The following is a 25,232-nucleotide window of genomic DNA, read 5'->3' as shown; positions in this document are numbered from 1 at the left end:
AGCCGCTAATGAAACAATCATTTTGTTTCATTAGGTGCAGGGCACCATCCCAAATATGCCCCAGCGGGCCTATGGAATGATATTATTTTATTGCATTTAATAGATAACGCATGAATAAGTGTCTGCCTAAGCATGGTTTTGCTTAGACTTGCTGCTCCTGGAGATTTCTAACTCCCTCGTGATTTCGGCTGCTTTTCACCAGGGCAGTTGCTGGGATGAGCAGTCGGATGCTTCTATCCATGTGCTGCTCTGGGCTGGAGCACCAAAGGGCTCTTCACCTCCTTTTCTTCATCCCCGTAGCATTTGTTGGCAGAGGTGCAACCCAGCAAGTGAAGCTGGAGGTGTTCAGTGCCCATCATCGTGGCGTCATCATGCAAAGCCACCAGCCTGTCCCAGAACCCAAACACAACGGCGGACGGTGCCTTCTGCAAGGCAAACCCATCCTTTCCCAAGGAAACTGCTACAGAGCAAAAACCAGGCAAAAGGAAGGGGAAAAAAGCCAAAAGTGAGAGCTTTAAGGAAAGCAGGACATCAGCAGGAGTGAAGGGAAATGCTAATAAATTAGTCTGTGCCTAATGACTTTTTGTGGCAGTGTATGGAGGGGACTGCGTGCAGGATAAACATTTCCTCTGAAGGAAAACACTTCCTCCGAAGGCATCCTGCCACCTCCCTCCAGCACAGCACTAGCCACGCAGGCAGGGTCCCTACAATTATTTTTAAAGTATTCCAATTTAAATGAAAATATAAAAGAGATATTTAGAATATTTATTCTATTAGTAAAAGTGCTTACCGTGTCACTTTTAGAGTGTCAGAAAAGCATTCTCCTACAGATGATGGATAGCAGCCTGTAATTATATATGGGGAGAAATTGCTGAGCGGGCCATATTTAACTGGGGAGGAGAAATACCAGCTTGGGCCATTAAGGGTTAATTTTATTCTCTAAATAATATAAAAAGTGCTGAGTCCATGCCTTTGCTCAAAGTAGAAAGTCCTCAAATGGACCCCGGAGAGTTTATAATATTCTACTGAATCAAGTAAAAATGTTAACCTTGCTTCATAAAACGATGGCTTGTTAAAGATGCGCAGTCCCTTTTCTTTTGAATAATTTAGGATGGGAGTAAATCTTCTCTCGTTCTGCCTTTCCCTGTCCGAGGAACGTCGAGAGCCGTCTGCCTGCGGTTTGAACCGCAAAGGGTGCGGACGGCAAAGGTGTGTGACACCGGCATAGCATCCTCGGCGGATAAACTCAAACGAGGACGGGCAGTAATTAGGAATTTAGGTTCTTTTGTGCTTGGCTTTGGCACACTGGGCTCTTCTCCCAGCTGTGTTTTCCTCTTTGTGCTCCCCCGAAGAAGCACGATTTCTGATTTTTATCAGACCTTCATAAAAAATGTCCATTATTATCCATAATTTATCAAGTGTCATTGGCAGTGTTGCCTCTTAAGTACTTTCTAGAATGTCTTGCAGGATGTTCAGGCCAAGTTGATCAGCCTTTGACCCATCTCATGGGCTGTAACTCCAACTGCACGAGTCTTTGTACAAATGATGCCAGGACTGGCCCACTCTGGCTTCATCAGGAACTTAGAATTAAGTGAGAAAGCTTTAAATTTGCATTCCCAAGTCCCTTTTTCAGGAACATAGACTTGTAGAGGGTAAAGGTCCCTCTGCTCCTGGGGAGAGGGGACAGCTCCTGTACAAGAGCGTAACCACATCCTTCGTTAAGAGAATGTTGCCCCCAATATTAATTGTTTCCAAGAGGGAGCTGGTAGCAGAGCCAGGACCTTGTTTTCCAGCATTCTCACTGGTTCCTCGGTCATGGATTGGGAAGTTTCTCCAACCTGTATGCACTTACGTGGACCTACAGCTTCCTGAAGGGAGTGGAGGAACCTGCAAGTTCAGCTTGGTGAAGCGGTTGGTGAAATACGGCTCCAAACAGTTCTGCTGCCTGAATCATCTCTAAACACAATGTCATACATGTCTTAGCTAAAGCCATGACGTGGTGCCCACCATGGAAGTCTCCTTGCTGCCTTGCGTGGAGATCCCTGACCTTCACCAGCACCACGAAACAGTCATGCTGGGTGAGGCTGGTCCCTCTGGGCTGGTCACCTGCACTGGAGGAAGCCTGAAGGGGGAAGTGGGAAGAGAGGAAGAAACGGGGCCTTTTGCAGGTGCTCCCCAGGGTTTTCCAAAGACATTTTAATGAGCTGCTCTACGGTAAAAGCTCCTCTCTGGTTCCCCGTCCCTCCTCCCATATGCCTGCATCTCGGCTTGGGGCATGGGTTCACTAGGAGAGGACTGGGTGAGGCTGGTGGGCGCAAGGGATGAGGTAGCCAGCGAGCGAAGCCACGGTGGCATGTCTCCCGGGCCTACGGAGAAGCAGGAGAAGATGTGGTCGTGAGTGGGCTGCATGGCCAGCAAGCCTGGAGAGGAGAGATGATCGGCTTGTCCAAGAGGCGATTTCTCTGCCAAGCCGCTCTCCTTGCTGCGCCCACACTTGGCTTCTGAAATAATACCCAAATAATATGAAATAATACGAAATAATACTTGTCCTAAAGGAAATTGTAGGGTGAAAACGTGCATTGCATGTCGGGCTGCTGTCGTGATATTGGATGGCTGTGAGCCGAGATCTCTGCATGGCTGAGGTCTTGGACCTGGGAATTACGGCAAGCACTTGCATTACATCCATAGATGACCCCAAGGAGCAGGTGCCGTGAGATTTGCTTTACAGTCACAAAACATGACTTACTGGGGAATAAACTGTATTTGTAAGAATCGTGGCTGGGGTGGGTTTTGGTGCTGGCGTCCTCCAGCCCTTGCAGCGTGTCAGAGCAAAGGCAAGCGAGTCAGCCCGGTCCCCTCTAACTGCTGCATCTGTAAAATTGTTTTGTATTAAATAAGCTTTTCCCCCATGGTGTACATTAGCGAGCGTGCCGCATTAAATACCTATCTTCATATTGTTTCCATCAGCTGCCTTAAAGCCTGTGGGTAAATTGTTCCCCCGTGGGAACTGTTAAGCAGTAAGACACAGTGAGATTAAACAACGAGGCTACCGTGAAAAGGCACGGGGAGATGTACTGGAATAAATCATGGGTAAGCGGGGGCTCTGTGCTCCAGCGTTTGCTGGTAACCCATCCCTCCCAGGGACCCCGACCAGCACAACCAGCCCCGTTCCCGATGGCGAAGCTTGACTAGGGGACCTGCCATCGCAGCAGGGATGCTCATGGTTGACCTGCGCTGGGACTACCCGTCGGTCTCCTAAAATCCATCTTTTCACTCCTGCTGAGTTTCTCGGCCAACAGCCTTTCACCAGAACTCTGGTTTGCACCTTATCCACGTAAAATAGTGGCAAAGCTCATGGTAGGAGGGGTAAGTCTGGTTAGCCCACACCGCCCGAGGAAGTGCTGCTTACTTGGGAAGAATCATTTTCCTCCCCCAGGTGGAGTGTGGTGTTTTTCACAGTGGCAGCTGCTTGATTTTTCTTAGAAAATTCAGATGTGGGGACTTTTTCTTAGCTGACGCCTTGTTCTCATTTGTGTTTCTCTAGTCTGATGATGCGTTAGGTTGGTTATTTTCTGCTTTTCTGGTGGCAGTTTAACAGGTTCCTACCATAAGCTTATTTCATGTGTCTGATATATTAAATTTAATACATTTATTTAGGAGAAGCCACAGGAGCTGTGTTAGCAGCAGCTAACAGTTAAATGTCTTTGGGGTTTTCTCTTAATTATCCAGTGCTCGGTTCACGATGGAGAGTGTCAGCCTGGGGTCCTTGTTCCCCTTAATCTGTTATCACAGAACGGTGAAGATCAACGCTGTTCATATTGCATGTTCTCAGCTGTTTTTTTGTTGCCTGCTGGCTAAAACAGCATTTTTCTTTTCTCACAGCCAACAGCCATCAGATATTGGACTTTCTAGGTCTTTTTTCCCCCTCCTTTGGTCCCAGGTTGACCCCCAGCCAGCTTGCCTTTTCCTTGAGGACATGCAGTCATTGAGGAACCTACCTGTGCACGTTCATCCAGGTAGTTGCTGGCTGATACCCAGCTCTGTAATTACACTCCATCTCCATCTTTCATCAAATCATGGAATGGTTTGGGTTGGAAGGGACCTTTAAAGATCATCCAGTCCAACACCCCGGCCACGGGCAGGGACATCTCCCACTAGATCAGATTGCTCAAAGCCCCGTCCAACCTGACCTTGAACACTTGCAGCGATGGGACATCCACAACTTCTCTGGGCAACCTGGTCCAGTGTTTCACTACTCTCATCATAAAAAATTTCTTCCTTAATATGCAATCTAAACCTACCCTCTTTCTGTTTAAAACTGTTGCCCCTTGTCCTGTCACTACAGGACTTGGTAAAAAGTCTCTCTCTTCCTTTCTTATAAGCCCCCTTTCTATATTGAAAGACCCCAATAAGGTCCTCCCGGAGCCTTCTCTTCTCTCAATCCCAGCTCTTTCTTCCTAGGAGAGGTGTTCCAGCCTGCTGATCATCCTGGACTTCTGTCCCAGGTGGTCATGGTGGCCACCACAGCACCTGTCACATATAGTGTGGAGGTAAAGGACGCTGGCTTTCCTCTTTCTGCAGCGTTGAGAGACTTTGTGACAACAAAAAACCTGGAGGTGCTTAATGGCAGAAGCTTCTCGAGTCTAGCAAGTGTAAGAATCACAGTAAATTATTAAGGTGCGTATAAATCCTTTAGGAATGATTTCTTGCTTCTCCATCCTGCTGTTCTGATCGGTTGTGCTCCTTCTCCCCAAGGTCCCCATTGCTGTGGGCAGGCTAGCGGTGGGACGGGAGCTGCTCTATGCTCACTGCTGCCGTTTCAGAGCTCCAACCTCTCCCTTAGAGGAGAAGCACGTGGACATATCTCTGGATGAAAAGTCCATTGAGGGTTGTTAAACATCTTCTGGCTGTGGAAATCCTGAAGGTCCAGGCTGCTCCTTGATCTTGTCCCTCCAAAACTGGTACTGGCTGTGGCCAGAGAGGATCTGGGAGAGGTTTTGGATATGTTGGGGGCTGTGAAGGGAAGCACCCCAACTTTGCAAACAGCCCTCCCCTTTCCCTCCAGGCGTGCTAGCATCGAGAGAGGCCGTGTTTTGAGGCTGAGTTTCTTCCAGATCGATTTTCTGGGTGGCAGCCTCGTACCTGTTGGTCTTCAGCATTGCATCAGTGGGTCGGCGAAGGTTTGCTCCTCTCCTGGAGGCCCTTCAGATACTGTGTGAGACTTTAAGCAGCTCCTTCATGTGCATATCGTTTGGCCCATGCTTTTAGTTTGGGCCTGACTAAGAAGTTTCAAATGCAGATGATTTTTCTTTCAAATTGCCTCAGGGCTGATGCCTGGAGACAACTAGCTTGCGGCAGGAGCAGATTTACCTGGCTCGAAGCGCTCATCTCCAAACTCCATGACATTGTTATGCTGAATTAGACCCAATCAAGCTGAGAAGCTCCTCCATGCCCAGCTACAAGGGGGGCTGTTTGAAGTGCAAGAAGTTTTAATATAAAACCTCTCCTCTTGGTATTAGCACAGGGAGGAATACAGGGAAGGCTAAGCTTTGAGCCATCCGGAATTTTCTGTATATATCTTGGCTGTACCTCCATCTTATTCCTTTTATGATCCTATCACAACTGCTTCCAATTTCCTCTCCCCTTTGATTCAGAGAGAGCTGGTGGCAGCAGGACACGCTTGCGGCGTTGGATAGGGAAGGACAGGATCTTGCAGGTGTGCAGGATCTGGCCGGACCTGAGCAGAGGGGCCATGGGGAAATGGCGATGAGATCGATGGACCTCTCAACATGATGAGTGGCTGCCTAGGAGGGAACAGGGTGGGGTATTAAAGCTGTAAATCAGTGAAACGAACCGAGCTGGTCAAAGGGTGGAGAAGAGGAAGAAGAGAAAGACTTGCATGATTTTGCTGCTCAGAGACGTACCACTTTTCTCTTCCATCTTTGTGAAATCTTTAAAGATGACCCATGTGGGGATGGGCTTGCTGAGCCCCGACACCTCGCTCTGTACCTCCTTGTCACCAAACACATCCTGCACTGGGAATAAAACTCACTTCTGCTCCTATTAGAAGAATCAAACCTCAAACAGATTTCACCGCCTGCGTTCATGAAAGTTGGGCGTTAGGGTCTGGACATCAGCAAATTGCTTCTTCTTAAGAGATGATCCATTTTATACACTTCCAGCAGGAGAGAGTGTGATGAGGAGGTGTCGCATTAAAGCATCTCAGCAGCTTCTCCTCCCCCTTCTCTTGCTTATGTGAGGGAAAGAGCCATTTAAGATTTAAATTTATCTCCGTCTTGCACACAGCTGTTTTGGGCTCGGGTGGAGGAGAGGTGGTAGAAACGTCTGGTCTTAGCTACGGAGATGCTGGTTGCGTGTGTGAAGCTGGTTTTAGAGGTTACGAGCCCTCTCTGGGCTTTCTCAGGTAGGATGTCAATGTGTGTGCAGTGGGAAAGAAGAGAGGAGTTTGCCAGGTGGATGCATCGGCATCCTTTTTCCAGTGCCGGTGCAGGCTCAGCATGGAGAGCCACCGGGGCACGGCTCCCTCACCTTCATTTTGACCCACATTGTGTTGGGTCTGTTTGCCAGGAGTTTTTAGTGATATTTTAGGCATATCTGCAGACAGTAGCCATGTATCCACCTGTTCCAGCTGGGGGTTCATGGTCTGCTGAGTGGACTTCAACTTTCCTGATGATTTTCGGTGCTTGCAGGCATGTCTGGGTGGCACTGGAGATAACTCCTGGGCAGTGGGGCAGCCCCTTCTCTGGGATGAGAGGTTTGTGGCTTACCTTCTCCCATCATTCAGAAATAGCTGATGGAGAGCACTGCCTTTGATAGCTCTTTTATAGTCCACTGCAGCTGTATGAAAATCAACTACAAAAGCAACTCCATTTCATTTAATTTTGGCTCTGGTTGACAGATGTTTTCTGGGTGCTAGAGTTGCCTGCTTGATTTGTTTTTTTTCCTATAATGTTTAGCAGAAATCTTAAGTCAACAAACTGATTAGTAAATAAAATCTTTATTAAAAAAAAATAATGGATAGACTTAGTAATGAGTCTGCTCGTAAGATCATGAATGGTGGCCTGGAGCTGGCTGAGATCTGTCCGGGTGCATCCTGTTGGCTCACTGGGGATGTTGAGTCCTTGTGCATCTCCTCTGGGCAACGATGGCTGTGCTGCTGATAGTAAGTGATAAATCTCGGTACTGGCAATGGGAGCTTTTCATTGAAAACACTTTGTAGCCTGCAGAGGAGGTTTAAAACTAATCAGCTTTCTTCCATGCCCAATCCTACCCGTGTATCACTGCGGAAATCTTTGTGGGTTTCCAGTTGCATCTTATTTACCGTACTCTGTAATGGCATAATGAGGGTTCTTATTGCTACTTTAATTTAACTGTAGTATCTTCAACAGCATTCAGATGCTTACATTAAAGATGTTGCTTATCAGGGCAAACTTGAACTGCTTAATAGCCTGGGCTAGTTGATAATAGTGCCTAGATAAATATTGGTCTGTGATTTTCTCTCTTGCACTTTAATATCTTTGTAGAAGAAGGTGCATTGCAAAACATGAAAATTAGAAAGTCCAGGGGAAAAGCAGTTGCTGAATCATGGCTATAAAGTGGGAATATACTGATGAGGCAGAGAGTTCTTGATTTCAACCTGAACTTCTGTACAGATGAACGCAAAGAAGTGCAGATTTCGTCTTTGCTTCCCATGCTGGAATCTCCCTTTGTTCGCATCTGTTCTCTGTTGTCAGATGATCTCTGTGTCCCATGAGCAGTGGGTGACACCTTCCCTGAGCCACCTGGAATCATGCACGTGGTGGAGCCCCTGTCATCCCTGATGCAGATGACACTCTAGGGGATGTCCGGTGGATGTCTGTCTTCCTCCATCCCTGACGGTGATGATTTGGGGTTGGCAATTACTGTTGATGAGTTCCCCACATGAAACTGGCTCCGTCACGGCTTTTGGGTGTGATGGTTGAGATTGTGAGGTCTCTGATGGAAACAGCGTTCCTCAACAAAGCAGTGCAGGGAATGATTGAATGCCATAGATGTTGCCATGCAGCGTTGAATGCTGGGTTGGGGATTCACCTTCTGGATGGCTGCATCCAAAGAATTATAGTCAATGGCTCAATGTCCAAGTGGAAACCAGTAACAAGTGGTGTCCCTCAAGGGTCCGTACTGGGACTAACAGTATTTAATATCTTCATTAACGACATAGTGGGATTGAGTGCGCTCTCGGCAAGTTTGTAAAGGACGGCAAGCTGAGTGGTGCCATTGATTCCCTTGAGGGAAGGGATGCCAAACAGAGGGACTTTGACAGGCTGGAGGAGTGGGCCCGTGTGAACCTCATAAAGTTCAGCAAGGGCAAGTGCAAGGTCCTGCACCAGGGTCGGGGCAATTCCCAGTATCAATACAGGCTGGGGGATGAAGGGATGGAGAGCAGCCCTGTGGAGAACTTGGGGATACCAGTGGATGAAAAATTGGACATGACCCGGCAATTTGCGCTTGCGGCCCAGAAAGCCAATCGTCTCCTGGGCTGCATCCAGAGCAGCGTGGCCAGCAGGTCAAGGGAGGGGATTCTCCCCCTCTGCTCTGCTCTGGTGAGACCCCCCTGGAGCACTGTGTCCAGCTCTGGGGTCCCCAGCATGAGACAGACATGGACCTGTCGGAGCGGGTCCAGAGGAGCGACATGGAAATGGTCCGAGGGCTGGAACACCTCTGCTATAGAGAAAGGTTGAGAGAGTTGGGGTTGTTTAACCTGGGGAGACCTTCTTGCGGCCTTTCAATATAGAAAGAGGGCTTATAAGAAAGATGGAGAGAGACTTTTTACCAGAACAAGGGGCAATGGTTTTAAACTGGAAGAGGGGATCTTTAGATTGGACATAAGGAGGAAATTTTTTTTCGATGAGGGTGGTGATACGCAGAACCAGGTTGCCCAGAGAAGTTGTGGATGCCCCATCCCTGGTAGTGTTCAAGGTCATGTTAGATGGGGCTTTGAGCAACCTGGTCTAGTGGGAGATGTCCTTGTCCGTGTCAGGGGTTTGGACTAGATGATCTTTGAAGGTCCCTTCCAACCCAAACCATTCTGTGATTCGATGATTCCTCCTTATGTGTGTGGCTTTGCTTTTGTGGTGGCTCAACTAGTCCTGGGTACTTTGGGGTTGGAGTAGAGCTGAGTTGCACAGTGTTGCTGGCTGATCTTCCTCCATCCTCTTGGCTTGCCTTGTATCTTTTATTTATATTTTGGCTTACGCTGTCTGCCAGCTTTGTCAGAGCTGTGGGGCTCTCCTCCAGGCTGATGCAGGACACGGACAAAAACCAAGCCTGGAAAGTCCAACCGCTGGCTGCTGTGACTCCAAGCAAAGCTCTTGCCAGTCTGCATAGAGCTGGGGGTGAGGAGCAAGACTAGGCAGGAAGCAATTCCCAAATGAGATGATACATTTGAAATAAAAAAAATTATTGGAAATGCTCAATTATGGTACTTCTGCTCCTGCTCGGATCTGAAGCCTAGAGGTTTCACGTGCACCCGTGCTGGGGAGGTGAAATGCTCTTTGACATCATTTTGCTACGTGGGGGATTCCAGTTACAGAGGAGTAACACGCCTAAACCAGGGAGGAGCAAGATGAGAGGAAACAGTTGATGGCAACTTAGAGGAAGCTGGCAAGAGGTGGTGGAGATGGGATATGAAAGAGAGCCCCATCCCTTAGGTGATTTTTATTTGGGCTGGACCATGACAGAGGAATGGATGCTGCAGGGACAAGGCTTTTCCTTGCCCCCTTCAATCCCTCCCAGCTATTTTGCTGCCTCTTAAATATGATGTTCCCAGTGATTTTAGAAATCACAGTCCCATTCTTGCTCCAGCTCCAGAGGTATTTTAGCTCAAATGCTGTTTTATTGCCTGCAAATACCAAGGGAGAGGGTTTATGGCTTTGTGGTAGATCCTAGAGAGCATTCGGTAGATCCTAAATCCTAGCAAGCATTTGGAGAAGGCCATCAGAAGTCATCGCTTCCCTGCAAGCATTTTGCTAGGGCACCAAACTCTGTTTTGAGGGCAGAAATCCGTTTTGGAGCAAATTCCTTGGTATAATTGTCTCAGCTACATTTCTTCATCATTATTCCACAGCCTGGATGATGGTCGGATGTATCGTCCTCCGGGTTTTAATGACAGGGAGCTGGAATTTTTTTTTAAGGCTGCTTCCATCTGCACCCAAGTATAAAAAAGCCATCAAAAAAAAGCTATTTACTGGCTGTCAGTTTGGAGCAGCATCAGAAAACAGCTCCACCACCTCCAGCGATAGCTTCCCAACAGCCACTTAGTGCTGAGACATGGCGGGTAAGAGGGACATTAAAACAGCCTGACATCAATCCAGCCGGTTAATCCTGCTGCTTGGCGATGGGGCTACCTGTAATAGCTCCGGCGAAGCTGTGTGGATGTGCAGAGGGCTTTAAAAAATAGAAAGCACTTGAGTTTTGGGGATTAACTCATGCTTTTAATGCTCCCCTTCCCCAGAAGGTCTGCTTGGTGCTTTTATCACCGCCGTGTTCCGGGTTTCCAGGCAGGTGCTGGACTCATGTCCATCACGGTGGATGGAGAGATGGACATGGGTCCAAGGAGATGGGAAGATGCTCCAGCACTTTGCCATCTCTTGTCTGTCTGCTGGTCCCTTGCCACCTGCCATCCCTTGGTGCTGGGAAAGGAGAGATCGAGCAGTGAGACAAGCCTGGAGATACTCGAGAAGTTCAACCTGGGCAAACTGCTGGTGGAATGGAGCTGGGAATGCCGGGCTGGATGGGACCTCTCATTCCCCCCCGTAAGGTCAGTGGGCGGTTGCTGGTCGGCCCAGTAACCCAGCTTCGCCTTTCTCCCACCCTCCGCCACCTCCTGCCAAGCTTGTTCGTGGAAAATATTAATTAACGTCATTCCCGGGGCTGAGCCGGGACCTTCCACCAGTTGCTGCCTCCTTCTTTGCCAGGTCCGTGCTAAAGAAGGCTGTGCCCTGCAAACCCCCTCATCCCTGTCCGGCTCCCCGTGCGCGTCGGGGTCCGTTGGGCCATTTAAGGCTTTGTGGGTCGTTAGCGGCACCTTGAATTTCACCCAGAGCTGCCTTGGCAGCCAGGGAGGAGTCCCGGCCGCGGGGGCTGCCAGCCGGGCACCGTCCCAGCGCCGAGCACTGCTGCCGGTCTGGGCTGCGAGGGGAACCCCGGAGCAGGGAGACCGGGATGGCAACAGCACCAGCAGGATGATGGCATCCTCATCAGCACCCGACGTAGCCGTAGGGTTTCTCCCCAGGGCTTTTTAGGGGTGCTGTGGGTTTTCTGTTGTCTCTGTTGGAAAGGACCAGAGGCTTTTTTCCCTTTTTATGGTTCAACCTGCGGGCTGGCGGGGGTCCCGTGGGGGTATAATTAGCCACCCTGACAGGTGGAAGGGATCGGATGGCCCCCAGCATGAGGGTGCACCCGTCACCCCCGCAGCCCTGCTCGGCTTCACCCCGGCTGACACGCGACGGACAGCAAACCGCCTTATAGCAACCCAGCCCCAGCATGTTTGCTCTGGCATGCAGGGCAAGAGCAGAAGAGCTGCCGTAAATAAACAGAAGGGGCTTTTCCAGTCACCGAGCCCGGCGGGGAGGCAATCCCAGCCTCACCATCCCTGCCCTAAAACAGCGGTGATGGACGAGGTGTTACGGAAGAAGGGCCGAGCGCTGGGAACAGCGTGGAAAAGCCATTAGAAACTTGAGCCGAGGACACAACCCTGGGATTAGTCACACACGGTTTGTTTTCTTTATTAAGTATCTCTTTGCCGTAGAGCCAATAAATGTGGTCTGGTACAATGATTGACTTGGAGGTCAGTGCCGGTGAGAGCACTGGGCAGGTGGTGTATCCCAATCCCGACACCAAGCCGGGACCATGGCACCATCCCCCCCGCCACGAGGATTTGTAACTGGTCCCTCGGGTGCCCTGCTGGGAAGAAACAGCTATGTTTCTTGGCTTTTCCCTAAAATAGCATCATTCCCCAGCATAGCAGCATCACCGCCGGCTGCGAGGGTGATGCATCCATGTGGCTTTTTGAGGCCAGGGCTCTTTTTTCCTGCTCTTCTCCTTTCCAAGTCCATTTTGTGTTGGAAACCACTATACAGAAGTGGATCTTGCATCCTTGGGCAGAGGCTCTGAAGAGCTGCTGCCCTGGCAATAAATAGCAATAATCGACATCAGGTGTGTTTGTAATTAATAGGAAGGTTTCAGGGTGTCACCATCATCGCATGGATGGAGATCTGGAGGTGGTGGTGGACTAGAAACCTTCCAGCGTGCAGTAGATCGGATGCAACATCAGGACAACTTGCTGTCACATGAGATGGATGCCATTGAACTAGAGCTGGCCCCAGCTATAAGGACAATATGGGAATTATTTCATGTTGATGCCGGTCAGAAACATTGGCACACAGCCCAAGAACCTGATATTGTATGAAACATGAAATCCTGGGATTTTGCTCATGCTTCCTTTGGGATCCACTTGGCCTGGCAAAACAGGCTTGGCAGCTCTGCCCATCCCATGCCACTGGAGCTGTGTAATTTCTAGGCAGGCATCATCATCCATTGCTGCCCATCCAAATAAAGAATGGCTTTGGGCAAAGCGTGTGGGGAAAAGGGGAATGAGAAGATAAACCATAGGGGTTTGCAGGTCTTGTCCATGCAGATGATCTCAGCTGGCCCCGCGCCATCTCAGCTTTCAACCTCCCCAGCTCTCCGTCACCCGGCAGCCCCCGCATTCATCCCAGCCTTCAATCCCTAATGGGCCGTACCTTTATTTTTCCTCTCCCCTAATTCTGTTTCACTTATTTTTAAAGCAATTATCAGGTTGAGGGGTTTGCTTTTCTACTCGCTAATATTTTGGGAAAAGTTACTGCCCTTGAAAGCTGTCCTGTCACTGCCTTTTCCAAGCATTTATTCTTGGTCTGGGCCATATCCTATCTGCAGGTGGAGGTGTCCGGACCAGCATGATTTGGGAGGGAAAAGGTGGGGAATAGTGAAAGCTGTTCTCCCAAACCTCTGCTTGATTCAAATGTGTGTTTTCTAAGTGGTTTGCAAGAGAACGGCTGCTTAAACACATCTTTCTGCGCTGGAGGAGATGGTTTTCCCATACCCGCTCTTGAATGGCATACCCAAAATAAGCATCAGCTTTACTACCAGCTTGGGACAGGCAGGAGCCGGCCTTGCCTGCACGGCTGGGATGCTCTAGTCTCTAGTGATGCTTTTCCAGTGCTGGTCCATGGGTGGAAGAGAGCAAACCATCTCTTGGGCTGCATCCAGAGCAGCGTGGCCAGTAGGTCGAAGGAGGGGATTCTCCCCCTCTACTCCACTCTGGTGAGACCCCCCTGGAGCACTGCGTCCAGCTCTGGGGTCCCCAGTACAAGACAGACATGGACCTGTTGGAGCGGGTCCAGAGGAGGGACACGGGAATGGTCTGAGGGCTGGAACACCTCTGCTGTGGAGAAAGGCTGAGAGAGTTGGCGTTGTTCAGCCTGGAGAAGAGAAGGATCTGGGGAGACCTTCTTGCAGCCGTTCAGTATTTAAAGAGGGCTGATAAGAAAGACGGAGAGAGACTTTTTACCAAGTCCTGTAATGACAGGACAAGGGGTAACAATTTTAAACTGACAGAGGGTAGGTTTAGATTGGACATAAGGAAGAAATTCTTTACTGTGAGGGTTGTGAGACACTGGACCAGGTTGCCCACAGAGGTTGTGGATGCCCCATCCCTGGAAGTGCTCAAGGCCAGGTTGGATGGGGCTATGAACAACCTGATCTAGTGGGAGATGTCCCTGCCCATGGCAGGGGAGGTGGACTAGATGATCTTTAAAGGTCCCTTCCAACCCAAACCATTCTGTGATTCTATGTTGCTATGAAACACAGGATTTTGGAGTAATGGCAGAACCTGGGCACTGTTTAGAGATGACTCTGCTTTCAGGTTGCCTGTTGGCTTGTAGACTTACTTGCCATTGAAGCTTCTTCAAATAGAGGGGGAAAGTAATAGGAACTGGGTTTTTAAATGAATTTTCAGTGGAAAAGCAGTGCTGTCGCTGTGCTGTCCCCCCTGTTGAGCCAGTGTCCGTGTGTCCATCTGGATCCCCAGCCCTCCTGCGGCTCAGTGCCATCCCCAACCTCCAGCAGACGAGCTCCTTGCTCTGCTGCTGACTTCAACAACCGGCCCCAGGCGGCAGAGCTGCCGAACCCTTCTGCCCTTTTGAGGAGAAAGCTTCCACGGCTCAGCGGGGCCGCCGCTTAATCCCAAAGGTCAGCACAGGGAGCTGCTCCCATGCCCCCAAAGTCAAGTTGCATTAAAAGGGCAGGAGCTCACCTACTTCCCACATTGTTGGGAAGACGCATTTTTATAAACAGGCGAGAATGATCACGCTGAAACCCTCGCTGTGTTTCTCTTCCCATGGATTTGTCCCTTTTTCCCCCAAACCTGTGCAAAATTTGAGCATCTGTGCTACCCTGTAGCAAGGAGGTTTGCAGCGTGGGCATCCAAGCGTGGAAGGACCCACGTGGGGAAAAAGCAGGCTACGTCTTTGCTGGTGGAGAAGGTGAACAGGTGAATGGATCTTGGTGTTGTGGACGCTTTGTTGCGCCCTGTGTGTTGGGTTGTGTCTTGTCATGGGTGTTGCGGTGTGATGCCTGTCGCCCTGAGAGAGCCAGGGTGGGATCATCAGGTGGGATGAGACAGAGCATCCTGGATGGAAATGGGTCCCCTTGGACATCATGGGGCTGGGCAGAGCTCCAGGACCTGCTCCTACCCTCCATCCCTCGGGACACATTGGGATGAGCTCTCTGAATTGCTGCGTGTTGCTGTCACGGTGTTGGGAACAGCTGGAGATTAGGGAGAGGCTGTTCTTTCTCCCACCTCCTGGCCAACATTCCCAGCCACCCAGACAGAAATCACACCTGAAGGCATCTCCTCTGCCCTGCCTGCATCTCTTCCTGCCTTTCCTGCTGCCAAAACCTGCCATTTCCCAGCAGAAAGCCTTGTCCTGGGGAAGCTGTGGAGCACTGCCAATGTCTCCCTCCCACCGGCACAGCTGGCGGCTGCGGGGATGGCTGTGAGCGTTGCTGCTTGGAGCCACCAAAATGCCAGCCTGGGAGCACAGAAGCGCTTTTAGGGCTGAACGTCTTGATGCTGTCGTTTTGCCAGTGCCGTGCTGTGACCGTGGCCCTGGACAGGAGAGCATTGGCCAAGCTCATTCCCAAGGCCTAAGCAGAGCAGGTTGAGCTCCAGCCCTGGGCCAGTTTCAGCAGCAAGGTGGTCCAGGCAGCAGTCCCAAATAAGTCCATGAACATGCTTCATTCCTGCTCTTCCCTGCTCCTTTCCACATCCCAAGCATGTCTGGGACAGGAAACACCCGTGTACTCTATGAAACTGGTTTCTCCAGCCCAGTTAACCTCTTTGGGACCTCCCAGCATCACCACTTTGCGGGTAGATCATTGCTGTTAAGACGTTGGTGGTTTGGGTCTGTAAAATCAGGCACTTGGAAAGCTGTGGGTGAGTGTGTAATGTCTCCCAGAGAAGAGTATTATTTTTAATAGTATTTTGTCATGGAATAGTATTTTGATACGGCGAAGGAAGCACCAACACATCCTTCTCTTCCTTTAGCAACGTGTTGGTGCCACCTGAAGGAACTCAGCTCTGGGAACCTGTGCTCCCCGCAAGGCTTTGGCTGCTTTTCCCAATGTTGCTCTCTTTTTCCCTCACAGTGCAAGAAGAAGCACACGCTGGTTTGCCCCGACTTTGCCAAGAAAGGTGTCTGCCCCAGGGGTGCCCGGTGCAAGCTGCTGCACCCCCAGAAGAAGCGTCACCCAAGAGAGGCAGAAGATGGGGACCGCAACGAACCCCCTTCCAAGTGGAGACGGGTCTGGGAGGAGACGGGCAGGTAGGAAAGAGCAGAAGAAACTTGCTTTGCTGCTTTTAAAACAGTTTTCTTCCCAGCCTGCTCTGGATGCTTCCTCTTCCAGATGTGTATCCATCTGTGTGCTGATTTATTTTAAGATGTTGCTGATGTGGGTCACTGGGGTGTCTTCTTGATAGAGCCACCACGAGCAATAGGGTTGAGCAGAGTCCGCACTTGGGGGAGAGGTCTCCAGGCAGAGCTGATGGAGAGGAAAGAGAGGATAGCTCGCATCTTGCTACCCGATGTGTGCCATTTGAGTGTGGGTATCTTTGCCCTTAGAAATGTGCCACCCAGGGCTTCATCACCTCCGGGTATCTCTGAGGCTTTTGTAGACCTTCCTCCTGGGAGACGGAGGAGCCCTGGTGGAGACTCCACCACCAAAAGTGGGTACAGCTTATCCATAGCTCTGTGGGAAACTGGAAATCATCATCCCTCTTCCTCTCTCTTCCTCAAGTCCACGGCAGAGAGCAGAGCTGAGCCCTTGGCGTGGTATGGGGGGGGCTTGTCGTCAGGACTGGACTCACTGCCTGAAGAAGCAGAGGTGGAGGTGGACATGGAGATACAATAGGCTTTGTAAAGCCTTTTGGTGCTGGCCTGGTTTCTTGGTTAATCCTTGGAAGCTCTCTGAGCTCTCTCTGGGCAAAGACGATGCTTTTGGGTGCTGGGATGGAGCCCGCAGGCTGAGGGACACATTGATCCTCGTCTCCCCAGGGAGACAGATTTTTGTTGAGCATGGCACATCCTTGCCTTCCTCTGCCCTCATCCCCAAGCCCTGCCTACAGAATGACTACATCCCAATGTAATTATAATTAAAGCCAAAATGAAATTTGGCTTTAAAATCCAAAATCTAAAAGTCCTGGTTAGTGGGAGGAGAAAATACCAGCTTGGGTGCTTGGCTCCTACACGTCTGTCTGCGGCAGGACGTGGGGGTGAAGGTGGGATGGAAATGGAGGGACGTGGGAGCTGTGCCCATCTGCTCCATGCTCTTGCCTGGTCCTGGGCCTCATCCTGACCCTGCCTTGTAAGGTAGCGGAGGGGGATGAGCGCTTAGCGGGCTGTCCGAACTTGTCCCGGATGACAGAAGAGCCTTGGAATGACACCCAGCTCACATCCCCGGTGTGAACAAGGTGTAAAATAGCTCCTTGCTCTTTTTAGGTAAGGAGGCATGAGCGCAGGGCTGGGCGGCGGGGAGGCACCCCCCTCCCGTCCTGGGGACAGCTCCTGGCATCCTCCGCTGCGAAGGGAGCACGCCCGAGCTTGGAAGCTGCTCGGGAGGTTTTTTTTATTCTTTTATTGGCACCATCGTCGGAGATGTTGAACGAGCTGAAGTGTCACGTTAGCTGGGCTTGGAGGAGGGCAGCAAGATTGGGGCTGAGCCAAGCCCAGCGAGGCATCTCCGAGCCATCCCTGCTCTCCACACTCTCCATCTCCCCTCTCCTCTGCTCGCTTAGCCCAGCCGGCACCCAAACAGGAGCCCAGCGCCTCCACAAGCATCTGAGAGCCGGAAAGTTTGCAGGGAAGCGCAGGGCAGGGAATCCAGCTGAGGAGTGAGAAACTCTGGCTGAATCCGAGATGGCTCCCAGGAAATTGGGGATACACAGCAGCCTGGGTTGGAGCTCGGAGAGCCTCCATGTGCGGCTCTGGTGGTTTACCCCAATCTCTTCCATTGCACATGATGTTGCCAAGAGGGATAATTTTATTTTTCTTTATTATTTTTTGCCTCCTGCAGGAATGATCCAGCTCAGCTCCATGATGATGGGGAAATACCCGGACCCTCCAGTGCAGAGCAAGAGGTGAAGTTTTGGAAAGAGACAGACACTTCACCAACCAGCTGGCTGCAAAAGCTGCCGTCCTTCATCTCTCTCCAGTCCTCAGCATCCCCCGGTGATGAGGGCTGCAAAGTGGAGAAGGACGAGGATGAGCCGGAGGATGAGCCAGGTAGGAAGCACTTGCTCTGCTTTTGCTCCCACGTGCTCCGAGCTGCTCCGATTCACTGAGCAGGAGAGTTATTCCCAGGCTGCTCTCTGTGGGTTTTGGTGGGATCAGTGTTCCTTATGAGTCGCCAAACCAGTTAACGCTGGGAGCCCAAACTGGGATGGCAATAGGGACTCGCATCTCTGTGGACACAGGGACACGAGCCCCTGGCTCTGCTCCCAAAACCTCACGGTAGGATTTTGTCCCCATCTTTTATCATCGCTTCCTTCCTTATCCTATAAATTATTCGATGATGAATCCAGGCTTGTTCCTGTGATGGAGCAGCAGCGGTCCCCAGTAGGAGGCTGTTTCGGAGGGATGCAGTGATGCTCTGCCTTACTGCTGGACCCACAGAAGGACCTCTGGACCATCCATCGCACGTGTTTCCTGGCGCGAAATAGATTCGAAGCTTTGAAATAAAAACATGCCTGGTGGGAGGTGGGTTGGGGTGTTTGCAGCTTGCAAGCTAGAAGGAAGAGCCGTGTTAGTCTGAGATGATTTGCTTTATTCTTTTATTAAAAGGCGGGCGAAATCAGTAAAATGTTTGAAAAATGCAGTTTTAGGATGAGCAAAACTTCTTATGAACTCCAACAAGTGAGAGCAAACAGCTTCTGCCTCGACATTTTTTTTGATTTTTGGAAAAGTTCAGGGAAATGTTTCAACTGTTTGAAACTGAACTGACTGTGGGAAAAAAAAGCAGGGGAAAATTGTTGAAGCAATGAGAAGAAACGTCTCTGTTTCTCTGCAAAGTGGCTCGTGGTGGAGGTTAGCTGCATTTCAGCTTCTCCAACATTTTTCTTAGTTCCTCCTCTCCTAATTCAGCTCCTACACTGGAAAGTCCTTTAATCACCAGCAGCTCTGCAGGAAGGCACAGGACTTTGGGGCACTCTGGGGATGAGTCTGCAGGAGCAGAGGTGATGGAGATGGAGAGGCAGAGATCATGCCTGGTCCTTCCCAGCACTGGGTGGGCGGTTTTTGACAGGACGATGCTTCACGCTTTCCTTTTCATCTCCCGTCCCTCACTGGAGGGATGTGCAGCAGTGGCATCTCCTGAGCACCATTGCAGAAAGAGAGGCAGCATCTGGCTCAGAAATCAAAATATTTTGTGGCAGTAATGATGAAATCCTCACTGCCAGCTTGGCTGGCACAAGATGTGCCTCAGTATGAACGAAGGGCTGGAGCATCCCTCCCCGTCTTTGATCCCGAGCGTGCAGCCAGAGCAGAATCCCGCTGGGAGAAGGGATGAATTCAGCACCGAAAGCTGGGCTGGGGTGTTTGCCCAGTCATCTGTAAGCGGGTACCGCGGATCTGCGAGGCTGTGCCTGGCTCGACCACGAAGCACTTCGAGCCAGGGAGGGCTGAGATGCCTTAACGCTGTCGGAAAGAAAATTCCCAGGATTAGCAACATATTCCTGAAGTCACAGGCGAGCGCTTGTGCTGTCGAACAGCGGTGCGGTGGAAACAGCGAGGGACTTTTCCGGCTGGGAAAGCTCCTCTCTGCAACGCGGGGTGAAGCACTCGGCTTCCCTTTCCAAGGATTTCTTCCCCCCGCACACCTCCCTCCTTCCCTCTCCTTGGCCCTGGTTCAACTCCCTTTTGATCTCGGCAGCAGGGCCAGGGAAGCGCTCCCAAAGCAGCAGCTTAATCGGGTTTTTTTATCTCTGTGATGAAGACAGAGCAATTAATCCGTGGACAAGAAAGTTGTTGAAATGCCCTGGATTGCACTTGGCAGCCTGGAGCAACTCGGTCGAGAGGGCGGAGGCATCATCCTGGCAGTGAGGGCATCCTTTTCCTCTTAACTCCGGTTTGCACATTCAGGGGAGTAAGATTTCCAGCCGTTTTGGGTGGGAGGATGAGTAGAAGGAGCTGGTTCGGTCCAGGGATGTCAGGAGGAAGACTACAGGGAGCTAGCGGGTACGGGGTCGGGGTGCGCATCCCTCCGTGCTCCTTCGCCTTTGCCCGGGGAGCATGTGGCGTTGGGAAAGCAGATGCTGGAGGATCCGTAGGAAAGGAAAACCAGGCAGGAATTGCAGATGACTGTAAAGTCATCTGATGATGAAGCAATTCCCCTGCCAAAGGGATGCAGCGATCGCACACGATGAGTCCAGGCGCGAGGATGCTGTTCGGTGCCTGGGTTTGCCCATGCCCGGTGCTGAGATGCGCTCAGTAATTAATGTCTCATCTCAACACACAAACGAAGGGGCTTTGGGACACAGCAGCAACTGGGGACCACCATAACCTAACAAGAGAAAAGGAGCCCTGGCCACTAAGAAGCCATCATCCTGAGAGGGCGCAGGATGAGGCCATTGATGCTGCTAAAGGACCAAATGCTTCATGGTGGCCAAATCACCTTTAAAGCCAGGACTGGTGCTTGTGAGCTTGAGGTGCTGTTTTGAGCTAAGCGGGTGGTCAGGATGAGTCCTTGTGTAGCTCTAGGTAGTAGCTGGTGTTGGCAATGGCATTTGGGGGTCTGCACCTTCCCCGCTGCAGCCTTTGTATAAAGGATAATATTCGGTTTCTGCTTGTAAAGCCTGAAGGTGACACGCAAATTGGCTGGGTAGTAAATAAGGAGGAGGACAGGTTATTATTACGGAGTGAGCTGAATTGCTTGGTTAAACGGTCACAATTTGAGAAAATGCCCTTTTAATACTGGTAAATGCAGCAGGAATGAAGAAAAACCCTGGCTCTGTGTGCGGGAGGGATGGAGTGGGGGTTTGGAGATGACCTTTAAGGACCAGCATGTGCAACAGCATCAGCTTGCGGGGGTCTCGGTGGGGTTCTGCAGCCTCTGGCCTTGGGATATAGAAAAAGGGGACTGGAAAGGAGTGATGTGGTCGGCGTGCATGGAGCGGAGCCTGCTGTCGTCCTCCCATGGGCAGGGTTCCCAACCTGCAAGAGGAGCCTTGTAATTTGGGGTCGGAGGAGTCATTTGAGGGCGCTGGTGCTTTTCGAGCATCCTCCGAAAAGCCCATCCATGCAGCGTGGGGAGAGCAAACCACTTCCAGCCAAGCATCTTGGCCAGGAAGGGTGGGCTTGGTGGCATCTCATCCTTCACCTCGTTGTGTTCTCCATCCAGGAGGGCAGAGCCAGAGGGAGCACGGGCTCCCCTACCCCTCCAACACCCGTTTCCAGGTAATGGGCCTTTCCATATTTCACCTTCCAGTTAAATAGCCTGCGCTGGAGCCTAACTGGCCTCCCCGCACTAATTGTAAGCAAGCGCACCAATGCAAACCATTCCAATCGAGTGCTAATTTAATTAGAAAGCACCCATTTTAGTTAATTTGTTCGAGAAGATCACTGAAAACTCCTGGAGAGAACAGATGTTCCCCTCTCCCCCGATGAACATTCAGGGGTTTGTAAATGGCTCCACTCAGCCTTGTTTAGGAGAGAAAAGAGGATTTTATAGCTGCAAACGACCCTTTCTGTAAACATTTTACAGCTCTCTGCACGTTTGAGTGACGATAAACCCCTAGCAACTCGGCGGGCTGCAAATTTGCGACCATACGGCTATCATTTTATTGTCATATTTCACGGTCGTAACGTTAATGGAAGATGCTCGCTACAGTCTTTTTTAACGGCTCCGCTGAGCACGCTCAAACGCTTTGGCTTTGGAGGAATTCGTGGAGGTGCAGCGCTTCTGGGTTTGTTTACAGCTTTCACTTCTGGAGGAATAACTTTGGAAATGCAAATCTCCTCTCTTCTCTGCCAGGCTGGACCCATGCTTGAGAGCCACCCTCAACAGGGCATGTGACTGCGGGGATGGGCAACCCCTTGGTCCCAGATCCTGGTCTGGCCATCCCCAGTTCCTGGAATTTCGGAGAAAGCCGGTGCTGCCAGTCCTTGCGTGCATGCGGCTGGTCCCCCTCGGCTGCCCCGAAGGTCCTGTTGCCTGTAGCATCTCCTTTAATGCTGCTTCTGACACCAGCTCTTTGATCCAAAACTTGTTTTGACAGCCAGGCAGGGCAGCCAACCCTTCTGATTGGTGTGAGCCGGTGGCAGAAGATGCTCTGGAGCCTTCGAGAGACCATCTGCGTGGTTGGGGTTGGAGGGCTAGGACACAAGGGGGTTGTCCTGGGATAATAGGAGCCAGCATCCGCTGTCAGCTTTGACTCCATCGGGACTTAGTGCAGTTTGCTCCTCTTGGTAGGGTCATGGAGGAAATGTTTTTGTGGATAAAATACAGGGAACTGGTTTCTCTGTGTGGTCACAAACTTCTCCTTGTACATCCTGTGCTCCAATCCAGACCATCTTGGTGGCCTCCACTGAACTCACTCCAGTATGTCTGTGTCCTTCTGTCCTGAGGAGCCCGCAGAGCTCCAGGTGTGGTCTTGCAAGTGTTGGGTATTTTCACAGCGCTACCAAATCAGCCCAATCCTGAAAAGCGCTGCTAATGAAGCATTTAGTGCATACCTCAGTGCTGAACTCGGACTTCTTCATGATAAATCTGAAGCCTTTTGTTTATCCAGGGGAACAATTTTTTATATAGTTTTCTTATATTGATCCATTATCTCTTGTGCACCTTCATGGAGAGTCTGGCTCCATCTTCAACCTCCTTTAGGTAACTGAAGACAGAGATTATTTGAACACAGTTGAAGGTAGTTGAAGACAGCAATTCCCCATTAGTCTTCTCCAGACAGAAACACCCCAGTTCTGTCTCTTCCAGCCCAGTTACCTTCAGGAGGCATCTGAGCCACCTTGGACTTCTCTGAGGACCTTGAGTCCTAGCTGGTAGGGAGCAGAGGTCTTGGCCTTCTTGGTAGGGCTCGTTGCCTCTTCTTGGAAAAGGTGTTGGCTGTCATGGCCAGTGGCTGAAGTCACAGGCCAATGGCTGTTCCTGCAGCTGGTCCACCTCCATGGCTTCTTCTTTGGGTGGAACTACATCCACAGCCTCTTCTTCAGCTGGGCCACCTCCATGGCCTCTGGATCTCCCATGACTTGGCTGAGGGCAGCTGTTCTGTCCCACACAGTCTTCCCAGGCTTTCTTCTCCTCCTCTATATATTTCTCCTTCAGGTTTTCTCCATTGACTTGTCATTGACAGCACCTGCTTTCTGAGCAGGGTCCTGGTAGGTCTCCCCCACTGCTGGTTGGGGTGTTATGGCCAACTGTTGTCAGGCTCTCTTGGAGAGTTGGTCACTGGAATGGACATCTCTTCCCCAGAATCTGGCCTAGGTGCTGGAGAAGCTCTTTTCTGGGCCTCCCAACTTTTGAGGAACCTGCTTGAAGGTCTTGGTGCATCACCCAAAGGGTGGCAATAACTCCTTGACTCTGCTGTACCCCTGCTCGCTTTATGCCTCCTGGGTGCTCACAGCAGCAAGAAACTCAGCAAGCTGTGGAGCCAGATCAGTGCACCATCTAATACGGGCTGTGGGACAGTGGCCGGTGAGGTGGTTTGTGACATCTCAGGGCCACTGAGATGTGTGCCTGGCTTGGCCACCCACCAGGTTGGGAAGAGTGAGGGAGATGACGGGCTGAGGGCTGCTTTGCCTTGGGTTATTCCCATGTGGCCTTTCGCTTGCAGAGAGCCAAGGGGCTCCGCAGGGCTGCTCCTGGTCCTCTCATGGGTGCCTGGGGCAGATCAGACTGATGGGAGATGGTTGCAGATCATCTGAGATCTTCAATCACAGTAATTTTAGCCTCTGCAAGCAAGAGCAACAACTGAACTCTTTATGCAGGAACAGGGGTTTTAGCAGGATAGTGGTGTTTGACTTCTACGTGCCTCAATTTCCCCATTTGCCGTATTCTTCTAATTAGCAAGAGCTCTGAAGCTCTGTTGGTGGTTTGTGGGTGGCTCGAGGAGCTGCAGGGTGGAAACATGTGGGAGGGCTGGGGATGAGTTCAGGCATGAGAGGAGCAGATAAACCATCTCCTTTGTGTTTTGGGGGCAGCTACGTGATCTCCACGCGGGTGTGTGGCTGCCAGGGTGCTGCATCCATGTGCCGACACCGAGGCTGTTGCATGTCACGTGCCATCTGCTCAGAGGTGTTGCGGCAGAGCGAGCTGGTGCCCCGTGGGCCCCCATGATGGAGTTCTGCTAAAGCAGATGCCACGAAGTCTTCTGCCGCCAGAGCTTCTCCCTCTCCGCAGGTTCCTCCGCTGGCCCCTCATTCTGCTCTGGTGACCGATCGACTCAGGATCCACGTGGCAGGACCTTTTCCTCAGTCCCCGTGGAGATGCCACCAGTTTGTACGGGTTGACCACACCACAGTCATCTTCCTTCCCCTGCAATCCTGGGCCATTCTCAGGTCCAAGTCCAACCCTTAGGATCACAGGATGGAAGGGACCCGGGGAGGACATTGAGTCCAACCTCCTGCTTAAACCTGTCCAACCTCGACAATAAGGTCCAGCTCATCATGTCTCTGCTTGTGACAGCTGAGAAGTCAAGGACATGTGGCTGGGGATGTGTCGCTTGGCAGAACCTCTTCGGAGGCAGGTAGGAGATAGCAGCAGTAGGTGAAGGCACTTTGATGGTCATGGTGAGAGCTCATGGGAGTTACAGGACGTCCCAGATCCTCAGCAGATGATACCAAAGGGACAAGGACAAGCTAAGGAGAGGAAGGGCAGCAGGACACCAAGCCCTGAAGTCTGCAGGGAAAGGAAAAGGGAGTTAAGAGCATGCTTGATGTACCTTGTTGTCCTTGAATCAGTCTTCCCCTGAGGTCTTCTGCTCTCGTAGGATAAATTAGCAGGGTCCAGACAGGGAGCAGGAAATCTCCATCTTCCTTCCTGATGGTACCCATGAACCCTCCCTGTCTCATGGCTCATCAGCCAGGAGGGCTCTGGAGCAGCGTGGACCTTGGTGGTACCTTCCCAGCTCTTCTCCTGGCACTTGGCAGATCTTTCTGGTAATGGAGAGGGTGATCCATGCACCTGGCAGGTGGTGATGGGATGCTCCTGTGCTCACTTGGATCTCCTCCTCACCTTTGCTGGGTTATCCCACTGCAGGTAGCTGCTGCCCTCGCCAGCCCCCTGGCCGACGCATGCCATCAGGCATGCAGGGAGAGTTTAATGAGAGAGCATCAAAACTCTTTTATAAATGAATTAACAAACCTCTAATAGAATTGCTTTTCCTAATGCAAAAATCTATCGAGCTGCAGGTAGCGGGCTGCACCCATCCCTTGAGCAGGACAACACATATCAGTCTAATTGGTTTCCTGTTAACGGGCTGGATCTGCTCGGGTCGTTAGCAATTGCATCTTCTCCTCCTGAGTCAGCAGGTCCTTACGGGTTTGGGGGCTGTTTGGTGGTGGAGGTCTCTGCAGTGGGGGAGGTTTCGGTTGCTTTCATACACCCTGGATAGTGGTTTCAGACATCTT

The 25,232-nt window shown here is 51.0% G+C and overlaps 1 protein-coding gene across 4 annotated transcripts in view; it reads left to right on the top strand.

Moving 5' to 3' along the window:
* Nucleotides 1-25,232, top strand: part of ZC3H3 (zinc finger CCCH-type containing 3) — a 179,910-nt gene that overhangs the window by 147,342 nt on the left and 7,336 nt on the right. For all 4 annotated transcript variants that reach the window (XM_052787849.1, XM_052787848.1, XM_052787847.1 and 1 more), the window contains 2 exons: nucleotides 15,751-15,926; nucleotides 17,674-17,882. In XM_052787849.1, the coding sequence (XP_052643809.1) occupies nucleotides 15,751-15,926; nucleotides 17,674-17,882 (385 nt within the window). The remainder of the gene's footprint in view (nucleotides 1-15,750; nucleotides 15,927-17,673; nucleotides 17,883-25,232) is intronic.

Source organism: Harpia harpyja, chromosome 5 (assembly GCF_026419915.1).
Source record: "Harpia harpyja isolate bHarHar1 chromosome 5, bHarHar1 primary haplotype, whole genome shotgun sequence".
In the NCBI taxonomy this organism is placed as follows: Eukaryota; Metazoa; Chordata; class Aves; order Accipitriformes; family Accipitridae; genus Harpia; species Harpia harpyja.
This window is presented reverse-complemented; position numbering and strand designations above follow the sequence as displayed.